The sequence below is a fragment of the Rattus norvegicus genome, chromosome 6 (genome assembly GCF_021556685.1).
Source record: "Rattus norvegicus strain SHRSP/BbbUtx chromosome 6, alternate assembly SHRSP_T2T, whole genome shotgun sequence".
Classification (NCBI taxonomy): domain Eukaryota; kingdom Metazoa; phylum Chordata; class Mammalia; order Rodentia; family Muridae; genus Rattus; species Rattus norvegicus.
This window is the reverse complement of record NC_141539.1, coordinates 144,777,964-144,790,779: the sequence shown is the minus strand read 5'-3', so window position 1 is coordinate 144,790,779 and position 12,816 is coordinate 144,777,964. Positions and strand designations below refer to the sequence as shown.

General features: G+C 42.9%; 1 protein-coding gene across 1 annotated transcript in view; it reads left to right on the top strand.

Annotated features, from left to right (window-relative positions):
- Positions 1–12,816, top strand: part of Dnah11 (dynein, axonemal, heavy chain 11) — a 316,147-nt gene that overhangs the window by 159,130 nt on the left and 144,201 nt on the right. The window contains exons 43-45 of the mRNA XM_087554982.1: positions 4,332–4,482; positions 7,342–7,473; positions 10,784–10,957. Coding sequence (XP_087411108.1) covers positions 4,332–4,482; positions 7,342–7,473; positions 10,784–10,957 — 457 coding nt within the window. The remainder of the gene's footprint in view (positions 1–4,331; positions 4,483–7,341; positions 7,474–10,783; positions 10,958–12,816) is intronic.

Below are 12,816 nucleotides of genomic sequence, written 5' to 3'. Positions count from 1 at the left end.
TGTGATTCTCCCGGACCTGCCTTTCTCTAGGTCCTGCTAGCCATCCATCTCCCAGCATCCCTTGCTTTTACCCTGTGCTAGGAAGTGTCCCCGACTGTAGCAAATCCCTAAGACTTTCTGTGTTTATAAAGAGAGAAAGCTGACGTGGTCTCCAGCAGCAGAGATCGAGTCTCTCATCATCCGAGCCCTTTATTTAGGGACCTGTGATGAAGCAATGCATTATGGTAGAAGAGAGCTGTTCTCTTGTGAAACAAAATTATCAGAGAAAGAACAGAAAAGACAAGGGCGGCCTCCACAGTCATTTTTAAAGGCACACCCATAGTCACTTCACATTTCTGCACCTCGTACTTGACAGATGCCACCACCTGAAATTAGTCTTTAACAACAGAGCCTTTGGTATTTCTCTAAACCTATGCCTCGTCGCTTTGGAATTTCTTTCTGCCATGTTGTGGCTTTCGTGGGAGGTCCTTCCAATCATCTTCCCCATATCCCTGACTGTACTTTGAGAATGACCTCTGCCCCCTCCCAGATGCTGCCTGTTGCTCTTCCCTTGTCTGATGCTCACATGAGAGAACCCCGGGCAGGTCTGTGTGTTTTAATAAAGTTTCACTGCATTTGTCTGAGGGAGAGTTTTCAGCCTCTACAGAGCAAAGCTGCCCTTGGGCTAGCATCTTTCTCTACACAGGATTCTGTCCCTGGGGCATTTCTGTTGGTTAGGACTGGCCATCAACTCCCTCACGCCCAGAGCAGGGTCTCCACTGTGCAACAGGCAACAGTCCCTGAGAGACTCGATCTCTGCTGCTGGAGACCACGCCAGTGTGCAAGTTTGTGTCAGAAATAAATCTATCACTTATAATTTTCATGTGAATGACCAAGGCCTCAGCCGAGACATTGCCAGAATAAGGGGGTCTTCTCTATGGGGATTTTAATTTTTTGCTTGCTGCTGCCAGAGTCTTTCAGCTATGTCAGGATTCAGGTATTCCCTTGCACTTTGTAATCATTAGATAGCTTTCTGCCTATTTTAATACCATGATATGATAGGTTTATATGCATCATTTATTCAATACTCACTTACATTTTGAGATCAATATGTTTAGAAACCTCATTTTCTGAAGCAGTATTTCTTTCAAAGGTGTCAGTTTTCTGCAGCTGTTTGTTTCCAAGTGTTCAAAACTACAGAATTGGACTACATTCACAAAACCCTGTTCTTAAAGATTTAGCCTACCATGTTTCTACCTTGCCTCAGTCTCTAGCTGATGTGCACACACATGCACACATACACAGAGGCCTGTTTTCTTCTGTCAGGTTTTGCAGAAATCCTTGAATGTAAGTTGAAGACATTAAAACATTTCATCTGTAAGTTCTTAAGCATTTGTGCTCTAAGAACTAGAGAGTACTCTCCTCTATAAATTCTCTCTTCTATGTAACAATAAGAACTAGAGTACTCTCTTCTATATAATTTGTATACCTACAAAATCTCTCTTGAAATTGCAAGCATTTTTTTAAAAATCATGCTAGTTACAAATTTCACTTGCACCTTTAAAAGAAACTGACCATCAGAACACAATTGTATTTATTTAGCTCTGTAGCCCCCCCATTAGTCTAGACATTCAGCCAACTTGTTCATTCATGACATCTAAAATTTTGGTGAGAAAAATCTCAAACTCTTCAGAGGTGTTGGTGGTTTGTGAGTGATTTCCTCATCCGGTCATTCTTTCTACATAGTTTTCTGTCGAGAACTTTTTTCTTGCATCTACTTTCCTTCCTAACTCCCTCTGCTTACTCTTCCCTACGTTCCTTTTCATTTTCAGTCCTTCGAGTCATGGCTTCCTGTAGTTCAGTGAGTTTATCAAGATTTACTTGTTTTCTCAGATTGTCATGGATGTTGCTAGGAGGAACCCCTTCCTTTAGTTCACATCTTCTGTGTTTTTACTTACCTTTCTGAGTATTTGGGCACTTGGAGGTCTAGTTTGTTTCGGAGTTTTCTTTATTTGAAATATAAATCAGCCAAGGATCAGTATAAGCAGTTGTGTTTAGAATCTGGGCTTGGTTCCCTGTGTTTGTTGCCTCTGAGAGATCATTGTTTACAATTATATGTCCCATGGTAATGGTCCTCTCTTGATATCCATCTTAAAGTCTTTTGTAAGATGGGAAGACTTGCAAACCGATACACACATTTCTTATGGTTTTTCCACATCCACACATAATGGTCAGGATCTCTAAATTTTCTGTTAATGTCAATTTTTTTGCAAACTATAAAGATTTAACAATAATTTCTACATGAAAATTTCAGCTGTCCATATTTGTCGATAGAAACTTTTAGTCCCGTTGCTGTGTGATGACACTGAGATAAAAGGCTATCTTTCTGGCAGATACCCCATTGACTACTTGGCCTGTTTTGGTCAAGCTTGCTTCTCTCTTCAGTAGCTGCTGTTCATGGAGACAATGGGGCCACAACCTTACTTGCCAGTGGGCCTTGTCAGCTTCCAAAGGAAATTCTAGCTGCTACTAGTGCAATCCAACAAACTTTGGATTTCACCTGCACCCTAAATGCAAAGCCCACTTTGGAGTTCTTTCAGGACCTGCTGCTTCTAGTGATCTTTGCAGGGGCTTCCTGTTTCCCAAGTCATGTAAAAAAACACTGTGTAGGAAAGTCGTGTGTGGGCTGCTCAGTAGAACCCTACATGACAATTCTTGTACCAACTGAAGAAATTGAGGAAATGCACAGAGAAACAGAGGCAGGATCTGAACCCAGGATTCTAATGCCACCAACTCTGTGATGGGTAGCAAGTTATTAAATGCTGACCTCAGTTCTTCATGCACACACATTTGTTTAATGCCCACAAGCACAATAACTCCATTTAAATGCCCACAGGCAACCATCCCCATTTAAAGCTAGAAAACCAATGCAGAGTTAAGTCACCTACCCAAAGTGACCTGGTTAAAAAAGTAAGGGAACTGAGATGCAGATCCAGGGTAGTCCAGGCTAAGACTTCTGTCTCCCTGAGCACAACTCCTCCTACCACAAGTTCTGAATACAGCGGTTCCCTCCTGGGCCTGGCAAGATGGTTCTCAGGTAAATGGTGCTTGCTGCCAAGTCTCACAACCTGAGTTTGATCCCTGGGTCCCTCATGAGAGTAGGAAAGATCCAATGTGTGCAAATTGTGTTTTGACTGATACATTTGAACCATGGTATATAGGTATCTCCCAGCCCTTAAATACCTAAATAAAAATAGCAGAAATTCCACTGTGCCTCTGCTGCCACAGAATCAGTCGCTGGATTCAGATGTGGCCTTAGTGCCTTTGTTTGCAGCCACCACTGCCATCACCTCCCAGTAGTACTCTGCCACACAGCTCTCACACGAGGAGGCTCCTACTGAAAATCTGGTAGTTGTCATCCCCTAAACCAAACCACAGTATAATGATGGTGGCTCTTCCATGAAGTCCATGGGAAGGCTTTGAGAAAGCATGCGTCTCACCTTTATGTATATCATATTCAAAACGCAGAATCTGATTTGCCTTTACAGCAAGGTCTGGCTGTAACCAGTCTGTGGCAGCACTGTTCTTGTGCAGGCCGCTAAATGTCTTTATTACCACGGCTCCCCACTCAAGTACAACTTTCCGAGTGATTCTTTTTCATTTAGCATCTCTTAGTTGCACCCCAGAGGCCACTAAGGATGCCATCGCGGAGCTGGTAAGCAGTTTACTGAAACGACAGCAATGTTTAATGTATCAAAGTAAACGTGTTATAAACTCGAGGCAGCTATATCTGTATATCATAGGAATGTCGATATATCAAGGCATGGCATACCACTTCTAGTCCTTGACTGTGAACACATTATCCCTCTCAGGCTGGGGTCAGAGGGTCCAGTAGAAAAGCGGGGTGAAGTGGCCCCTGTGGAACGTTCAGCTCGTTATTTATAACTGATTTCTCATTACCAAATAATTGATGCCAAGATTAATCAAGAAAAGCACCAAGCTGTTTTCATAAATAAAGCCTCTGCCATGAACAGAGTCTGCTCATTTGGGAAATGACATAGTGCACTTCCCTCTAAATGCAAAGTAATGGCCTACTTAGGCACGATTATGTTTGCCTTCTAAGAGCTATTAGGAGTTTCTTTTACATTCTTTTCATTAAAGTGAAAATGGCCATTAAAACAAGTCTTTAAAGGGCCATTTAAAAGTATTTTCCATTTGAGAAATCGAGTGAACCACTCAACGTGTCCATGGAGTGCTGCACCAAGCTGTGTGGAAGGGGGAGCTTCGAACCCAGTGGCATCCTGCTTTTCAAGGCTCTTGTTCTGTAAAAGCTTTTCCGTGTTCCTTTTCAGGTATGTGGCCAGTTGGATAGACAGAAGGCGGCATCAATCAGAAAAGGCCAATTTAACTATTCTTTTTGATAAATACATTCCCGTGTGCTTGGAGAAGCTAAGAACTAGCTTTAAAGCCATCACTTCTGTTCCAGAGAGCAGCCTGGTGCAGGTTTGTGTTCACCCCCAACAATCGATTTTTCTATGCCTGGGAAAGTCAGAAGAGCATACATTTTGCTTGCTTAAGGAGATGGGGAAAGGTGCTGGTAGGATTGCTCCAGGTGTGCTCCTGGCATAAAGCCTAGTGACTTAAGTTCCATCCCTGGGGCCCGCATGGTAGAAAGAGAGAACCAACTTCTACAAACTGTCCTCTGACCAAGACACCCTGCACCCACACGTGTACACACATGCACATGCCTCCTCCCCCCGATAGATACATATAATAAAATTTTACAATGATTTCCAGAGCTGTTAGGTTGCTTTCACCCTCTTGCTATAGTCCTTCCGTTCCCAGAGCTCTGTGAGGACCCCAAGAAGTGAAACTTCACTTCCCTGCCTCCCAAAGATTTACATAGCACTCAGGAAGTGCCAACTATGTGTCTGTGAAACCGTCCTGTCATTGTATGCTGGATTGTATGCAGAATTAGAAGAAAAAAGTTGCTACAACTTATTTATTTTTCAAGCACAATGTCTGACAGAAACAAGACAGAAAACTCATGTTGGCTCATAGTTGTCAGAGGGTTTCATTCCTTCATGGTGAAAAAGGCCAGGCTATGAGAACATTGAGTTCTGAAACCAGAACCTGGGTCATAACCTTCAACAGCCTGACCCTAGTGATCCTGTCTGTCTGTCTGTCTGTCTGTCTGTCTGTCTGTCTTCTCTTCTCTCTCTCTCCCTCTCTCTCTCTCTCTCTCACACACACACACACAAGTACACACTCCCTCTCTCCATATATATACATATATACATATACACAAACATACACACATACACACATTCAAGCACTCTCTCCTCTCTCTCTCTCTCTATATATATATATATACACACATATATGTATACACACACATCTCTCTCTCCATATATACATATACCTATATATATATACACAAGCACAACCACCCCCCTCTTTATATATATACATATATAATGTGTATATATACATACATAGTAATATGTGTTTATATGTATATATACACATACATACACATACACACACATATTACAATCATCTGGAAGATAAGTACTTGAAACATCTCAAATTCAAACCAGAACACCTGCCTAGAGAAGATGTCCACCTGTTTTTTGAAGCTCCGTGTGTTTTTGAATCAGATAAGTAGGCATAAGTACAGGTGCTCGATCAGTAAAAATAAAGCATCCGATTGTCAGCATGCACTCCTGAACCCCTACCTGTCACGTGTGAGTGAAGAATCTGTGACGGTCCAGGGGTAACATCTTTGTGACCCTCGTTGTGAGACGGCTACTACCAGTAAAAGACACAGAGGACTTATTATGGAAGTGATTCACAACACAGAAGTGAAGGTGGTGATAGTGATGTAGCATGAATCATCAAACTTCACTAAGTATTTACTGTGGAAATGTTTCCCTGCTTCCAGAAACAAATTAGTTTCTCTGAACTTTGTTGCCATCAAGTTACTATGTTACCAAGTTTGTTTGAAGCTGAATTACAATAGTCCCTAGCATATAGTAAGAAAGGAAAGTTCAGGTTTCTGGATAATTAACACACCAATTAAGTAAACGATAGTATTCAACAGTAATTATCCGAGGTATAATTTATTTCTGAAAGCAGGTCTGAATTTATTCATAATGAATTAATTAGGTGGTTAGCCTAATTAGACTTCCTTGGGTATAACGCTTGTGAAAAGCAGATCCCGTTCTCAAGTTGACTTGTGTGTTTTTGTGATTCTCTGTGGTGTGAACTCTGCCATTCAGGAGTAGTGTGAAAACAGAGAGAAAGGGAGAATGAACAGCGTGGCCTCTGCTCTCCCCCTCTTCATTCTGTAGTGTTCAGAAAAGGCATTTAATTCTTAGCTCTTTTAAAGCTGCTGTTCCTGACCAGTGTTTCCCGCAGTTTCTTAGCAGGACAGGAATTTAAGGCAAAATAAGCAGACAGGAGAACAGCTTACAATGATGTTCACACAGTCAACACTATATCTCCCAGCATGTGGGGTTGCCTTAAGTTTGAGGAAGTGTGTTAACTCTTGGAACTAATGTATAATTTTATTAGTTCCTTACATGATACTCCGAAGTGTTTTCAATGTCTGTGGAGTGAAGATGAATCCTAAGACCTATTGGGGGGTTACTGATGGCACCCTACCATGGCCCATCAGTCCTTTTGCATTGGTTTTAACCATTCCTTTAGAATCATGGTTTCTCCTTTTTCTTGGTAAGAAATTGATCAGTTTTATTAGTATAGAAACAGAGTTTTAAATGGAACAAGTGTTTTAATATTTGAGTGAAAGACACTTGCCCCTCTTTCCTGAATGGGAGAGAATGGTGCATACATGCTGGTGGTGGGGATAAAGTTGCATTTCTGCTGTCTCAGCCTGGAGCAAGAGGGTCTTAAAACTGTTAGAGCCCATGATGATACCAATTACTGAGGACTGTTTTGTGCTCTAGGGAACTAGTCCAAAAGAGGGATTATTACTGTTAGGAAAAGGGAAAGGAGAGGGGAGAAGGGCGGGGTGGGGAGGTGGGGGAGAGAGAGAGAAAGAGAGAGAGAGAGAGAGAGAGAGAGAGAGAGAGAGAGAGAGAGAAAGAATCTGGTTTACCTAATGATTGCTATTTGAGTAATTTAAAATGTTTTTCCAATCTTTTATTACTTCAAAGATTGATTGAAGTGACTTTTTTGTATACCTAAATTTAGCAAATCACCGAGTTTTGAAAAATTGCATAATTTCTTATGAATAAGGTAGAATTTGTAAGAAAATTGTTTGACCCTTTGGTATTTAAGACCAGACCAAACCAAACTAAATAAATGTCCCTGAGTGAACAGTGTTTTCTTTTTCTTTAGACAATTTGTACTCTTTTGGAGTGTTTGCTGACTCCAGAGAACATACCTTCTGACAGTCCTAAAGAGACCTATGAGGTCTATTTTGTCTTCGCTTGTGTCTGGACATTTGGAGGCACCCTACTACGAGATCAGGTATGCCGAAAACGAGTGTCCAGTGATGGTTTTGCTTGTGGGGAAGCTGAATTTTAAATCATGGCTTGACTTCTAGTTGTCACCTCTTGCCTGCCCTTCTTCTGAACTTGGGAATTCAGCACAGTGTCCCATACAGAGTGGCAGTTCTTGTCACCCTTTGGCTCTCAGGTCCATTTCCACCAGAGTCACCTCTTGGTACCATCTCATGGGCCACTCAAACTCTGTGCCTGAGCAACACTTCTTCCCCTGACCATGGCCAAGTTTACTGTTCCTCTGTGTTGCCTAGTCCCTCACAGTGACAGATTCTTCCCTGTTTAAGACCTGGGAATGTCCTTCCTTTTCTACATACCATGACCTCACATGCCGTCAGTGTGACCGTCAAGGCAGCTGAGGAGTCTGTCCTCTCTAAGACATCCCTACAACCTTAGATTGGGGTCTGCAATGTATTTCTCATAGTACTGGAAGTACAAGCTTAGGGTGACAGTGCAGCTGGGCTCTCATGAAACCTCTTCCTCTGTTACACATGACACCTCCTGTATCCTTACACAGCAGAGAGAGCCTCTTGCTTCAGTGTTTCTCTCCTCATGGTGACTCTTCCTGAGGCCCTGCCATGACTTCTCTTAATGCCATTGCAGTAGTTGTTATGATTTCCACAAATGATCTGATAAAATGCAGAGAAGATGGCTATGGAACAAGATTCTGATAGCATCTAGTATCTTTCAAATAGCCCTTCCTCCAGTCATTCCCACTTGTAATCAGCTGGGACTATATTTCCAGGGTTACTATCTATGAGCCATAGTCAATAATGAGGGCCATTGTTTCCCATGGTCTTTCTGCTTCAGGTAAATCTGTCCCCTGGCACAACAGTCTAGCATAGCCTTAAGGGTTTCTGATGTCTTACAGAAAACACTCAGAACACATCTTGTACATGTACACACCTCACCCCACATACCCTATACACTTAGAGTAACCAAGTGCCAGAGGCATGTGGGTCTCACTTCCAGTATCTACTAAGTGTAGGTCTTTCTGGTATCATCTCTGTCACGTTGCTTCAAGGTATCCTCTGTGTGTAGAGAAAGCCAAACTTTGTTCCTCGGAGAGTCAAAGTACTCGTCCCCAGGTCTTCTAGTAGCAGGAGCATGGTTCTTACCCACGAGTGCCATTCTTCAAAGAATATACCTCCCGAGTACCTCAGCATTTCTTTGGCCATGGTACTCTGGTAGGGGCCCCCAACTCTTCCAGTTAAAACTGCATGCCTTTGGCTAGCCTTCTAGCTTTCCCAAGTCTCCCAGGCATAAGTTGGGGATCCCCCTCAGAAGGCATACATCTGAGAGTGACCCACAAATTCCTCACTTGTGGTGGAACCTCTGGGCCAACTCTGTTTCTTGGCACCAAGTTAACAGAACACACATCTATAAATAAGCTGAGTCTCACAGGTCATTTTTCTACCAGTGTCACCTGCCAGATGGATGTCCTTCGCTGGTCTCCAAGTGCTGGTGCTGCCCTGAGTTTCAAGGGCCAAGTCTGACTTAGATTCCTCTGTGAGTCCCGCCCCTGAGTTACTGAGGGCACATGTCCCATTTGCTTCCTTACCCATTCCACAATAACCACTTCATTATAGCACATTGGACAGTCAGGAAAGTATCATAAAATCATTTTTTATAATGGAATATTTAGGCAAGGCAAAATTTGAAGTGAAGGAGAAGCTGTGTGTATTTTGTTCAAGAGAATAGAGCCAGGTAAGTCATAGTCTGAATTATTTAAAGTCACATTGGCTTGGCTTCAGACCAAGGTTTGTAGGCAAATAAAATATCCTATGCTTCTTCTGTGAAAATAATTTGAATGAAGGTAAACACCTTAGCATGTTGATGCTGGCAGCAGGAGAGGAGGGACTCAGAGTACTCATCCCACCCAGTGATATTCACAGCCTCCATTGGCCTGACTATTCATGAGTACAGCCCAGTACTAAAACACACCATAGTCGAAGGACATAGGGACATCAGATCAAGAACTGGAAAAATAAGAGGTAAGGGGCTGGAGAGATAGCTCAGTGGTTGAGAGTACTGGCTGCTTTTCCAGAAGACCCTGGTTCAATTCCCAGCATTCACATGGGTGGTCACACTGACTGTTACAGGGGATCTGACACCCTCACACAGACATATATACAGACAAAATACCAATGCATACAAAAATAAGAATGGATACAGCTTTAAGAAGCAAACAAAAAACGAGAGTTGAAGTCTTAAATGAGTACATGATCACCAAAAGCAATGAATACCCAGTGTTTTCAGATTTCACTGAAATTCACTAGGTCAGATCACTCCCACGGATAGAGGAGTCCCTGCCCCAGGCCACTGAATAAATGAGTTGCTGGCCCAGCTTTCCAAGGTTACAGGAATTGATGGACTAGCCATGTGAGGACAAAGATCTCATTTTATCAAACCATTGGGGACATTGGGATCTTTGGGCCAGGCCACTGCTGACATAGAAATTGCTGAACCAGACTGTCTAAGTCACTGGACAGGTACTGTCCCCCTTTCTCCGTGTCCTACATCCTAATCAAGCAGCTGAGAACTTAACAACACCCCATTATAGAAACCTCTTCCCTGGGGGAATGGAACTCATCTTTATGAGGTTGTCAGCCAGATTCTCAGCTCTCCTGCTGGAAACCAAGTCTAGACCCTCCCCCATCCCTTTTTCCTAAGTATGTCCAGGTCTAGAATGCCATGAGGGGCCAAGTTTTAAGAAGGCATTTAAATAGTGAGACAGACTTGCCAGTATGTTACTTATCAAAACGAAGACCTTTTTTTTTAAAGTAGTGTTTTTCATTACTATCATTTTATAAAAGAAAAGATGTTAAACAACAAAAGGAACCATAAGCTGAGAACTCAGAAGGAAAGGCAGAGCTTCTAACACATAATTTATCTTGAAAAAAAAATGCGCTTTTTTTTTCTCTCCTGCCCCTATCAGTTGATGCTGACGAGGTGGAAATGGACTGCCATGCTGATCTCCACTGCCGGGTGGTACTTGGCACAGTGATTTGTACAAGTGACTCATCATTAGATTTGAATAATGAGGAGTAATATAAGGGATTCTCAATCTCACCTTGCCTTTTAAGTCTGCTTTCTATCCCCGATCTGTCGCTCTGTCCTATCTGCACTGTGGTGTCTCTGTTTACAGACCTAGTGATTCACTTAACTTGATAAGTTCAGGTCTAGGAGTTTGGCCCAGTACCTAACAGACAGCGCACAGAAGGAGCTGTGTAGCCTTCTCAGTCTATGCTAACGGGCTCTCCCATTCTTCTTCATAGCTTTCTGATTACCAAGCCGACTTCAGTAGATGGTGGCATAAGGAAATGAAAGCAGTGAAGTTTCCATCCCAGGGAACCATCTTTGATTATTATCTGGACCACAAAACTAAAAAATTTTTGCCTTGGACTGACAAGGTCCCCCAGTTCACCATGGATGCAGATGCGCCCCTGAAGGTAGGTACGAGGAGTAGCAGGAGCCTAGCTCCAGAGTGCCTTTGAGGCTTTGAGGAAAAACAGCCCAGTTCTTCTTTCTCGCCAGAGGCACGGGTCTTTGTGGTCTATGCCCTGGGAATGACACTTTTTCCTGGGAGAGAAGAGTCAGCTGTAGGGATGCTCAGAGAGGAGGCTGATATTTCTACAAACGTTTTGCCTCTTAGTTCAGTAAAATCCCATGGGAACAACTTTCTCTTAATTTCCAAGAAACCATACAAGCTTTGCAAAACCAGAGCAGAGTTTAACTAATGATATAATTCTCATTTCCTTGCATACGTGTGTGTGTGTGTGTGTGTGTGTGTGTGTGTGTGTGTGTGTGTGTGTACCTTTTCACATAAAACTTCCTTCTTTTACTACCACAGCCACAAAGCAATGTGTTTGATCTTCCCAACGCCAGCGGTCCACATTCTCACAGCAGCTGACAATTCCCCACAGATCTTTCTTCGTTGTTTCTCATTCTACACCTCTACGCCCATCCCACCTCTCTTAGAGTAGATTATTCTGTGACCAACTTCTTATTCCTCCTTAGTATCGTTCTTTTTAATAAACTTCTCATTTTAAATCACTTTAGACTCGCTCTTTGGAGCAGCAGAGGATGAATGGCTGGTAGGGCATAGTTGCCACCCCTGTGAGGACACAGCTGGTTCCAAGTAGCAGGAACTTGATAGCCTTAGCTTCCTGGAGATCACTAGAGCACACAGCAAGGACCTTGAGTAACAGGGTGAGGCTAGACATACGATTCAAGGTGTAGGGTAGGTGCGTTGACTCCAGTCTTTGTTGACAATGTGTGTGTGTGGTCTGTCTGTCTGTCTGTCTGTCTGTCTGTCTGTCTGGTTTCAAATGCTTCCTCCACTTATATTAGCTTACAAAACTTTCCACAACAAAGTAAGGGGTACTGAGTAGTCTAAACAATAGAAATTTATTTTCTCACAGTTCCGAAGGCTCCAGGCCAAACGGACAGGGATGCTGATCTGAACCTCTGGTCCCTTTTGGGGTAGTATCATTGACTCCTGGAGTGACAACCCCGACTATATCCTCAGACAGCAATCCTATCCTTGAGATTTGGGTAATACCATCCTGGTCCACTGAAACCAGAGGAACCTCACCCTCTTCAACTGAGTTAGTACCCTTTGGGTCTATGGTGGCAGTGGCAGCGGCAGCAGCAACAATATTGATCCATTATTGATATTTTATAGTCTCAGAAGTCCCCAGACCTTTAGTCATGCTATTCTATAGCAATCCCCTTTAAGCCAAGAGGCCAGAGGGTTCCAGTCCCCGTCTAGAGCTTGTTGTCTGCAAACTAATGATGTCTACCGGGCCCCGCCTCTCAAGTGGTCTATCACCATTTTCCAAACTATCTCACAGGACCAAGACTTTACTCCAAGAACATCTGGGGCTTACACATTACAATGACAGCACATGGCAACTTGAAGTCAGTGGAGGCTGGCAGGAAGGGAGAGTCAGGCCGAGTTAGGTGTTAGGACGCTCTCAACCATTTCTGCTGCCTGCACTTCAGTCTCTCGTCTTGTCCAGCCTACCTTAAACTTAGCTGCTCAGCAGTATTTCCTGCTGGCTGAAAACTGACAAGCCACCAAACAATCCTGGAAACAAAAACTGCTATGAAAGCTTGGTGCGGCTTATCAATCATATTCAAAAGAGGACAAGAAAAATCAATTTCAGTCAACAGATCTTTATTGAACCGAAAAATCAATTTTCTTCCTGGGAAGTTTTGCACTTACTTTACAAACAATGGTACCAAGTGTGGCTGTCTATGAGCAGCCTCTTTTTATGTTGGAGCAGGACCATGAGAAATTAGAAAT